The sequence below is a fragment of the Carassius carassius genome, chromosome 10, assembly GCF_963082965.1.
Source record: "Carassius carassius chromosome 10, fCarCar2.1, whole genome shotgun sequence".
Classification (NCBI taxonomy): domain Eukaryota; kingdom Metazoa; phylum Chordata; class Actinopteri; order Cypriniformes; family Cyprinidae; genus Carassius; species Carassius carassius.
In genome coordinates, this window is record NC_081764.1 from 10,326,279 (window position 1) to 10,338,215 (window position 11,937).

At 38.9% G+C, this 11,937-nt stretch overlaps 1 protein-coding gene and 1 pseudogene across 1 annotated transcript; one reads left to right on the forward strand and one right to left on the reverse strand.

The window, feature by feature from the left end:
• Nucleotides 1-840: 840 nt before the first annotated feature.
• Nucleotides 841-5,651, forward strand: LOC132151751 (intermediate filament protein ON3-like). The gene is made up of 9 exons (XM_059560096.1): nucleotides 841-1,368; nucleotides 2,960-3,168; nucleotides 3,260-3,320; nucleotides 3,433-3,528; nucleotides 3,634-3,798; nucleotides 3,884-4,009; nucleotides 4,097-4,317; nucleotides 4,405-4,469; nucleotides 4,562-5,651. Exons 1-9 carry the CDS (start codon nucleotides 949-951, stop codon nucleotides 4,696-4,698), a joined length of 1,500 nt encoding a protein of 499 aa, XP_059416079.1. The 5' UTR covers nucleotides 841-948; the 3' UTR covers nucleotides 4,699-5,651.
• A 3,270-nt stretch (nucleotides 5,652-8,921) lies between these two features.
• On the reverse strand, nucleotides 8,922-11,840 carry LOC132152242 (ankyrin repeat domain-containing protein 33B-like; annotated as a pseudogene).
• Between the last annotated feature and the right edge of the window lie 97 nt (nucleotides 11,841-11,937).

An 11,937-nucleotide genomic window follows, 5' to 3' on the forward strand; every position in this document is an offset into this window, starting at 1 on the left:
AATTCAAATGCATTTGAATAATGCATTTGCATTGCAATAATGTCAAAGGTGACAAACCCTGTTATGTTATTAGGAGCAAACGATGCACTTTGGAAAATATTGATAATACACCTTAACATCAGGACAGTTAAACGCAAAAACAAAAACATGCATGCACACTGATAAGTGCACATGAATAATGCCCAAAAAGTAATGAACGAGTCTGCACACTCCAGAAAGCCCCTGACCAAACCCTTGTCTGATTACTATAATGGTTTGCTGCAGTAGCCCACAATGTCCTGGAGTTCCAGCCTGGACGTGCAGTTTCTTGCCTTTCCTGTGGTGGAGTTTAGAGCCATAAAACACAGCTACTGTGCAGAAGTGTGTGTGTACATTTTCCAGTATCAGTACAGATGGAAACTGGGGTTGGGGGTGCCCTGTCGGTTCCAAACACTAGCAAAAGTAGATGGAAAAAAGCCATTCATAAATGTGAAAGTTGCTTCGCGGCCCACCCTGCTGAGAAGTTCAGAGGTTACTCACTAACTATGGTTGCCCAGCCAACCAGATACTGAGGAAGAAACACACCCGCTGGCAGACTCTGAGAGCTACACTGTCTTCTATCTTTTTTTCAGAGTTTCTACTGGAATGTCTGTCCAAGAGTCTCTGCCCCTCCTCCTGTTTTCTCATTCCACCTGGGGCAAAGCCTGGGGCAGGGTGTGACACCAGTTATCGCCACTTTCTCTCTGTACCTGACTAACAGGTAGGGCGTGTGGGAGAATGCATTATTATGCGAGTGTAAGTTTGTGAGCAGGTGGCTCCGCCTCTTGAGTGTGTGCATAAAAATCGGTCAGCCAGCTGCAGAGGGACACTCAGAGGGACTTTGACTCTCCTTTGTGAGCAACCTCCTCTACTCCTCTCTCAGAGAGCACTCTCATACCTCCTTCTCAGCAGCTCTAAGACACAGGCACCATGACAAGCACCAGGTCTGTCCGCTTCAGCACCAGTGGCTCCATGAGGAAGTCTGGCTACTCCAGCCAGTCAGCATACGCAGTTCCTGCCAGCTCTAGCAGGGTCAGCACAGTGACCAGTGTCAGGAGATCTGGCGTGGGTGCCGGTCCAGGCTTCGGTGCAGGATTTGGTGCTGGAGGCAGCAACTACAGCTTCAGCAGCAGCAGTATGAGTGGAGGCTACGGTGGTAGTCTTGGTGCTGGTTTTGGTGGAGGTCTCGGTGATGGCTTCGTTCCACCTCACATCACCGCTGTAACCGTCAACCAGAGCCTGTTGGCCCCCCTTAACCTAGAAATTGACCCCACAATTCAGGCTGTCCGCACTCAGGAAAAAGAGCAGATCAAGACCCTCAACAACCGCTTCGCCTCCTTCATTGACAAAGTGAGTATTCTTGGATTCAGTCTCTCTTAAAATAACATTGACTTTGACATATTATGCAAATATATAATGATATTGCTGTGCACAGAGCATGTGGTGTATTCAAATACAGAATTCTAATTTTATTACTAAGTATGACCTTTGAACCTGTGACTCTTAACACTGGATGCTTTTAGTATTACTAAATAGCATAATACCTTGCAGCTGAAAAAAAAAAAGAAAGAAAGAAAGAAAATGGAAAAGAAAGAAAGAAAAAGATTGACACAAATGTTTTCTCTTGCACAAGAGCTTTCTTTAAGCATAGCTGCAAGCTAAGTATTTTTCTTAGATGTAAAAGTTTAATCTGTTTACACAAGAGCCAGTGTGTATTTTAACTAACTGGGCAGAACAATCAATGTAGTAGCTATAATCTAATAATCTAATATATATGTAGAACCATTGTACTAGATCTCTCTCAGTGTGGCTTTAGCCTTGGAAAAAAGTCCTCAAAAACCCATGACTGAGGCTTTCCAAAAAATGGGTGGAGTTTGGGTAATAACCTAGCAACCATGTGAGCTATAGATACACACATACTGTATATACAGAGCACTAGAAGTAATCAGTGTGTTTGTAGTCCAAAGTCTATCGTGCATTTTTTTATTTCATCCTCTGTCTAAAAAAAAGTAACAGTCAACTCCGTTATGCTCATATTTGGCTGACAACGAACACTTCACAACTTTCTGAGCAAATGTGGAAAGAAGACACAACTTAAAGGCCATGTAATCAGCATATACACACACACACCTTTATTTTGTAGTGCCTGTGGGAGAATTTGCAGTAGGCAGTGTGTGTCCAGGATGAGTCATCTGGACCAAAGATACCAGATGCTCCAAACTTTTAGTCTGCTTTTTAATCTGTTTACAAGTCAAAGACTATGCCAATAAATGCCTTTGAACTTTTTCCGATGTTTAAGATAACAGTGACATGTAAATCATTATTAATGTAAGATAGTTAAATAAACATGTCTTGAAGAAAAGGGCACTAATATTTCCAAGGTACATCCAGGTTGTGTGTATATATATATATATATATATATATATATATACACAAGTTTAGTAGATTACTAGCTAGACAGGTGCTGTTATATATGGCTAATTTCCAAAGACCATACACAAAACTCTGCCTAAGGGTGTGGCAGTCTTGTTTCTCTGATGTTTTATCTGATAAGTAATGCAGGTTTGGGGCAAGGCCATTGGTGTTTTTTTTTCAGTCTAGGAGTTTGTAGCTTGTGTGCAGCACTGCCACACCCAACCAGTCCACTTTCACCCCCCCCCCCCCCCTCCACTCCACCCTGCAGAAAAATGCCTACTAAAATGACTTATGGCCATTTGTATTCCCCTAAACGATACTTCCAGGGAATATACACAAAGAGACTTAAAGAGCCAGGACTACAAAGGAGTCATACAGACAAAACCATCAATATATTTCATTTATTCATTCATTCACTATTTTATTTTCAGAATGCAATCTTTCTCCACTACATTTTTAACCTTCATGGAACTTGAATGTGATCATTTTCAAATAAAAACACTAATTTATTTATTTATTTCCCCAGGTGCGTTTCCTGGAACAGCAGAACAAGATGCTGGAGACCAAATGGAGTCTCCTTCAGGAACAGACCACCACCCGCTCCAACATCGATGCCATGTTTGAGGCCTTCATTTCTAACCTGCGCAGACAGCTCGATGGCCTGGGAAATGAGAAGATGAAGCTGGAAGGAGAGCTGAGGAACATGCAGGGCATGGTTGAGGACTTCAAGAACAAGTGAGTTGTAATTTTGAAATTGAATGAACTGATGGAAAAAAAAACACTGAAAAAAGAATAGATTTAATCACATTTTTCTTTCTCTTAACAGGTACGAAGATGAGATCAACAAACGTGGTTCAGTAGAGAATGAGTTTGTTCTGCTCAAGAAGGTAAAGACCATTAATCGTTTTCTTTTAAAGACTTCGATTTTTTTACGCCATTACTCATTTTTTTTCCTCTATTTTTCTCCTTTTTTCTCCTTTTTTCCTCATTTTCTCTTAGGATGTTGATGCAGCCTACATGAACAAGATTGAGCTGGAAGCCAAAGTTGATGCTCTTCAGGATGAGATTAACTTCCTCAGGGCAATCTATGAGGCTGTAAGTTAAATTCTGTTGTGTTTGGCCAACCAAAACTTGTTAGCATAGGCAACTGCTGCTTTGTAAGGGCAGGTAATTTACTGATTGTTTGGTCTACGTTTGCAGGAACTGCGTGAGCTCCAGTCTCAGATCAAGGACACATCAGTCATTGTGGAGATGGACAACAGCAGAAATCTGGACATGGACGCCATTGTGGCTGAAGTTCGTGCTCAGTATGAGGACATTGCCAACCGCAGCCGTGCCGAAGCAGAGAGCTGGTACAAACAGAAGGTGATTCAATCTCTTACAAATCAACTTACAAGATCTCCTCAGATGTGGCTACACAAGTACTCATTTGTGTCAATAAATGTTACAGTTTGAGGAGATGCAGTCCTCTGCTGGTCAGTACGGTGAGGACCTCCGCTCAACCAAGGCTGAGATTGCAGAACTCAATCGCATGATCGCCCGCCTGCAGAATGAGATTGATGCCGTCAAAGGACAGGTAATGATGAGCAAGGTTCGATATATAATTGTTTAGCATACTATTTACGTAAAGAAGATGACATTATGTATGTTATTGTCATTTTAGCGTGCCAACTTGGAGGCTCAGATCGCTGAGGCTGAGGAGCGTGGAGAGCTGGCAGTGAAGGACGCCAAGCTCCGCATCAGGGATCTTGAAGATGCCCTCCAGAGGGCCAAGCAAGACATGGCCCGCCAGGTGCGCGAGTACCAAGAGCTCATGAACGTCAAACTGGCCTTGGATATTGAGATCGCCACCTACAGAAAGCTGTTGGAAGGAGAGGAAAGCAGGTAGGACATTTTAAAAGAATATTTCTTTGACATTTATTTTCTTTGAAAAAACATCACTAAACAAAACTGTTGTCTTTTTTACTCTAGACTGTCCAGCGGTGGAGCTTCCGCCACCATTCACGTGCAGCAGTCCTCTGGAGGTCTCTCCTCTGGTAAATAAGTCTCCCTCTCTCTCTCTGGATCACTCCACCTTTCTTATAATCTCATTCTTCAGATACGTTTCTAAACTTCCTTTCTCTTGTAGGGTTCTCTGGTAGCGGCTCTGGATTCGGGTATGGCGGTGGTTTCAGTAGCTCTTCAGGATTTGGTGGTGGATCAGGATACAGTAGTAGCTCCATCCGCAAAACCAGTGTTTCCAGTGTCAGCAGTAAACGCTATTAAGGAGAAGCGTCCCCCAATCTATACCAGCATCCTATCTTCCTTACTTGCAACTAGATCACTTGAACCTTCTTACAACTCAAACCATATATGGTGCTATATTCTAGCCAGACAGCTATCCCCTGTTAATGAGGAGATGAGGACAATGATTTCTTAAACATAAAATAAGTTTTAGGTTGCTCTGTGAATTGATGGTAGTTACCCATAACATACATCTCTTGACTGGTGGTGTCACTACCATTTTAAATCATCAATCCAACTACACTAAAATATCACCAGAAAGAATGTGCTCCCAGACACTGAATTTGTTTATTTCTGCACTGATATATATGAGAAAAGTGAGACTTGAATGAAATATATAAGCATGGAAACCACTGGAGCCAATTAGACCTTTAACAACAATAGGATTTCAGTCTCATTAGCATAACCACAAGCAGTACCATGGTTTCACTGGATCAGAGATGTGCTGTACAGGTCCTGAATGTCCTGGTTGAATGTTTTGTGCTGTTACAAGCTCCCTGCTGTATTTCTGTTAACTAATATAACTTTTGTCATTATGCATTGGCTGTCAGTATTAGTTTACCTATTTACTATTAATAGTACAATACTGTCAGCCCGTAACTGATGACAATGACTTGTGGGCTTCCAATGTGCAGTTACCTCACATTCAAGGGAGATAGGAGATCTGTTACAACAAAAAACATGCACAATGGCATTTCTGTGGGCCATCCCTCTTAAACTTTGTGTACTTGCCAAGTTGAGAGCTTCATTTACTGTGGCGACTGTACTACCTGATACTTTCCCCTGTATTCAAACTGCTTCCAGAGCATATTTTTCAGTCCCTGTTATCAATGGAAAAATGCAACAAAACTGAAACCATGTTCAACCAGATTTATGTTGTATTGATTGACTTGACATCAAATGAATATCTGAATACAATAAATCTGAGACTACAAGTTTTGTTTGGATTTGTCTTTCATTGCTTTTTGGTGTTAAAATGTCTTCCCCATATATGGGCAATTTTTACAGTACATCAAAGAGCTCCATATGAATAAAAATTAGAAAATGGAACCCCAAAACTATAGACTATATTTACTATAAAAATATATAATAAAAGGATTTTTTTAAATACATTAAATATAATTACAATAAAGTTGATCCACTTTATGTTGAACATCTTGTAAGGTATTTTGTATTTGTTGCAATCATTACAGACTCCCTAGGTCTTATTTCTCTTATAACACTATAAGTTCATCATATTATCATATTATCAGCTTATCAACATATAATTTTAGCTAGAATCCCGCTTTCCCTTATGAAGCCAAATTTTAATACCTAAATACTATCTTCTCACATTTTCAGGAATCTTTGTACAAAATTATAGCAAAATTCACTTATCTCCTTTTTCAATATTTATCAGACATAACATTTAATGTGTATAATGCAAAAGACAAATAGAAATGCACATCAGTTAAGTTAAGTTAAGTTAAGTTAAGTTAAGTTAAGTTAAGTTAAGTTAAGTTAAGTTAATTTTTAATACTAAATTCTTACCAAAAATACTGTTTTGGCACACGCAATGTGGTGTTAATTGTAAAATGTAGCGTTTCTGTTAAAGCCAGAGCATTGAAAAACATAGTTGCAACAGGCTTAGATCTCACCGGCATCGCTGCGTGAGAAAAAAATACAAATAAAATAATTTGTAATGCCATTGTTTACCCACTAGTAATAATATACTTTATATAATAATATATATAATAAATAAAATCAGCAATAATATAAAAAAATGAAGCACAATTGTTAGTTTATCTAAATGTATTTTTGCTCATTACATTATTGCAGGTTTGTATTGCACTTTTTTAAATTAATTTTGTTGAATACTACATCTATTTTTTTTTGTTTGTTTTTGCGAGTGGAATGAATCGATGCACATTCACATTTATTCTAGAACTACATCATGTTCACACAGCGCACATAATGCCTCTGTACTTCCGATTTCTCCCAATATGGGGACAGGAGACTTGTCAGTCAATAAATGGGAAAACAAAGTAAATTGCGTTACCTTTTTGAAAAAAATATCCTGATTACCTAACTTGTGTTACTTGTAATGTGCTATAATATATATATATATATATATATTATAATGTAATATATACATATATTACAATAGACTGTTTAACCTTCTGCCCTCCGGGAGGCGCTTCAGGAGCCTCCAGCAGATTCAGGAACAGTTTTTTCCCTACATCTGTCTCCTTACAAAATTCTGCCCTCTGACACCCACCAACACCCCCCTAGTGTGATTTGTGAGAAACAGTTAACCAGTTGGTTCCAGGGAGGACAGGGAGGATGCAATAGTGTGAAGTTTGTGACAGGGTTGTAGTAATTTTCACCCTTTAAAAAGATTGGGGTGCACAGTCACTTTGGGAAGAGAGATGGCAGCTGGGATAGAAAGAGAGAAACAGAGTGACATTTCATTAGAAATTTCTGATGCATAATACATTAAGACATAATCACATGCATAATCAAACTTCCATACGACTAAGGTAACAGGGTTACTAAATTCAGAATATGGATTCTTCAGTTCAGTCCGAGTAGATTTGTACCAGCACACAATTTTTCCATCAAACTTGGCCGCCGCAGGGATAAGGAAATATTTTGTATCTGATCATCTGATGACCTTAGAGGTCACTCAGGCTTCTGTGGTTTCTGGGCTCTGTGAGGGGCTTTTCTACTTGCCCACAGACACAGTTATGGGATAAGGAGCACTCCAAAGGGTGGCACAAGCAACCTCTACTATAGTGTTTAATGCAACATTACTTTCATTTACTCTGAATTGATAGAGCATATGGGGGAGGTAAGAGACAGAATGAGAATGGAACAGAAAAAGAAAAGGGAGGACAACTTATTAATGACAGCAATGTCAAGCTAACAATTTTCTCCTAACGTGTTCCCTGGGATATATTTAGCAAAGAATACTGAAAAAAATGCATCTTGGTTTCCACATACAAAGGTGTGCAACATTGAAAATAATCAGAAACGTGTCTTGAGAACTAAATAAGCATTATTAGAATGATTTCTGGAGGATTATGTGACACTGAAGATTGCAATAATGGCTGTTGAATTAAAAATTCAGCTTGCAATCACAGGAATAAATAACATTTTAAAATATATAAAAATACAAACCACTTATTATAAATAACAATCTTTCAAAACATTTAAAAATTATACCAAACCCCAATAACATTGCAGAGCAAAAAAAGGTAAAATGAATCTTAAGAATCTTAATCAACATGTTACTGCAGGCATGATGAGCTTATTGCATATTATTACACATCTGATTCAATGATCATTCAAGTTTTTACACTACAAAATAGGCTATATGTACTTTTCTAGAAGAATCACAACAACCTAGAAATCTTTAGTTCATATATTTTTAGGAACAGGACAGGTTAGTGAGAATACTTCTTTTAACAACATGATAGATAAATGTAACTTTACAGGACCTGACTGAATAAAAAAATTGCACTTCCTACCTTGTACTACTACCTCAAACTAGTGGGTCTTACCCTGAGATGCTGTGCTTCTCACACACATTATCCAGCACACCAAAGCTACTGTATTGCTATAATAAAAAGAGTGATATACCAGTAATATAAGAGTGATTGCAATATACCAGCTAGCGTTGAATATACATTACAGTATATGAAATGTGCATGTTGCAATATTTTATAGATGGGGAAAAAAAACATGTAAACTCAGATATGTGCTAAAACAATAAAGCTATATTTACATTTTACAGAGTTAGTTTTTAGGCCTACTGTATGCAAATACATGTAACCCGGCTAGATCTCTAATCCAGCATGGCTTTACTGCTACTCTTCACATGACTGTGTTGCATAACTGTGAGAGAGCAGATTACTGACAATACAGAAGTTTGTTGCACATAATCCTAATTTCGACAGCTGTCTGCTGTGGGATACAATAGTCCTGCAAATAAACTGTGGTTAAATGATTATTATTATTAAATTTATGTCAGTGAAGGACTATAGGTAATCGATTTGTTACATATGAACTATAATATTTTTGGTTAAGACCAATTCAGTTCTGATGATGTCTGTAATTATTTAGATGCACCATTCATTCAGGAATTATTCTACATGTAAGTCATCCAATCAGAGACCTTAAAATGTTTGCTTAAACCTATAAGACTGACAGAAATGATCATTTCCCCAATAGGAAGCAGGACATGATTTTCGTGAGACAGGAATGCATCAGTGAAGCTTCAAAATGCGCTTCCTCTTTGTTCTCCACTGCATTGCTTCACCAATTCTGTCATCAAGCATTTCCTCACACACAATTAACTGTGGGCGTCTACAACCTTGAATGTTTTAAAGAGCCTATCTTAGTCATTACGCTTTTTCCTTTTTCTTTTATCCTTGTCTTTGCTTTTCAACTCTTTTTCCTTCTCTTCCTTTTCCTTCAATGCTTTCTTCTTCTCGTCCTAAGCCTTCTTATACTTCCACTTTGGAGGCTCCAGGTAACCTTTCTGCTTTTTATTCTTCTTCTCCTTTTTTGGGGTGGGCTCAGAGGATTTGGTAACTTTGATCAATGGGATACAACCAGAGGAGAAGACACTGTTGCGCCTTGATGCTACACTACGAGGAATGTGCGCATTCCAGACTGAGCAATAGACAGCAAACTGCCTCGTCTCACTGTATTCGCACAGCAGGACAAAGAGACAGACTCAGCTCAGTGGACAGATGGAGAAATGGAGGAGATGGAGCTGTTTCTCCTCCTCCAGCTGCTTCTGTGAGTGCTTCTGCATCAGTTCAGCCAGAGCAAGTCGACGTTTACCCATCTGCGGACAGGGGCGCCCCCAAGGGGTGGCCAGGGGTGGCCACGGCCACCACTGAATAAACTCTGGCCACCCCTAGGATGATTTTCAGTGTGTAACCTACTATAAATTTAAATGCAGAATGTAAATTCGTAATAGTTTAAGAAGTGGGGGAAAAATAAATAAAAATGCAACACATGCTGCAGCCATCAAAAAAGATCGCAGATTGGCAGCACCGGAGTCCTCCCCCCGTCGCCCTCCCCCGTCCAAACAAATCACAGAGTGTGCACATACGTCTAGATGGTCTAGACTGGTTCGCATACGCATTTGTAGTGCGTTCTTTCACTGGAAATTTAGAATTATCACATTTTTCAAGATATGGGGCAGAAAATGTTTAGATCTATATAGTTTATATAATGTCATATAGTTATTATCACACGAAGAGTTACATTTTTCTCTAAAAGTCAGCATAATTACAAGTGTGACATTGCTTTTATACAACAGTTCAAACAAAAATCATTCCAAACACAGACACAGTTTTGCGTCTCTGAGCAACATGACAGTGATTCGTTCCTGAATAAATCAACCGTTTAAATGATTCGGTTCAATCGCAATGACTCACTTATTAAACAGTGACTCACTGCCACCTACTGCTGGTTTTAATTTCATATTTACGGTACCTTCTTATTTTTTTAATAATTTCGAACATCAGTTTTCAATGTTTTATTTTTAAAATGTCAGAACATTATTTATTAATTTATAACTGCAGGCTAAAGTTACCATGTCCCACAGAGCTGCATTAAACAGTGTTTAAAAACATCTCAATGGCACTTCAGATGCAGCTTCTGTTTTCTCTGCATTGCAAAGATCATTTTTGTTGATACTGATTGAATTTGCTTGGTAACAGCCCAAATGCAAGTATTTGACCTAAAAGATGGTGCACACTTCTAGAAAAAAAATGGCGTAAAGGTAAAAAAAAAAAAAATTCAGGAGTCTTCTGTCAGCACAATTAGAAATAAGAAATCAGCACAATTAAAGTGACATTATTGTCTATTTATCGTTATCGATAAAATCCCAGAAATACCAGGGATACCATTTTTTGTGTCAATATTGGAAACCCTTAATTATTTTCTCTTTATTTTGGTGTGCCACCCCAAGATTTACTGTGGCCTCATCTGGCCCCCCCTTTTAAAATTTTCTGGGGGCGCCACTGTCTGCGGAGGGCTGCTTGGGTACAGCGGTCGTGTGGCTGTGGCTATGAATGGGCTGTGTATGCTGGTAGTCATTCGCACCATGTGATCCATGACACCATTGTCCTGTGGGTCACGTGGGAAACTGAAACCAAACGTACTCTTGAGATGGTGAGTCAGCTTCTGGCCAGCACTCTTATTGGCTGTTGCTTTGCAGACCAGCACCTTAAGGTTGGACCACTCTGGGACATAGGTGTCACAGAACTGTTCAACTGTGGGATGAAGTGCAAGGTGGCGCAGACGATTCAGTGTGTCAAAGCGACCTGTTTTCAGTCCCCAGTCACGTGCACATTTACCACAGTTGGAGTCTAGCCTAGTCATGTTGTTCCTTCCACAGATCTTTTGCTTGGCTTTACTTACACTTTTGCTTTAATTACTTAATTAATTAAACTTTGGATGCTAAACTAGCAAACTGGGTCAGTGCCAGCAACACCATTTGTGATTAGTTAGGTGGGTCTTTAGGTAACTTCCTGTCTCTCTCTACTGATGAGATGAATACAAACAAGGCCAACATTCTGAAGGATCATTTTCAGCACATCAATATGTGTGTGTTCAACTACTAACCTTGCATTATTAGAGCTGCCGCAACATCATTCCTGCCCTGTATGGCAGCTTTAATAAGGGGAGTGAATCCTCTGTTGTCTCTGATCTCTGTCTCTGCACCAGGGAAGTAATTCATGATGTAGTTACACATAGAGACATGACCTGTGTACAGAAAGATAAAAAAAAATATATATATATATATATATATATATATATATATATGTTACTTTGTATTTTGAAATATATACTGCATTAAAAAAACAATGAAACTTTTAAAAAACTATTATAGTATCATATTAACAAAAATCACTATTTGGCTGGGGCACTATTATTGCCAGCAGAATCCAGGCAGTAGTTCATCTAATTTCCATCAAAACAGTGAATTGACATCACACATGCAGAAACTGACGAGCTGCGATCATAAGAGCAGTGTTGCCGTCATTGTCTCGGTGGTTAATATCCAGATGAGGACAGCCGTGCAGCTTATATACAAAGGGAAGGAAAAAAAAGAGGGTATTCATAAATGCTGCTGCACCTTTAAGTCATTATCAGAAACCTCATTCTGCAGAAAATACAGCCATCAGTTTCACATCTTCATAGTATGTTGTTGTATTTGAT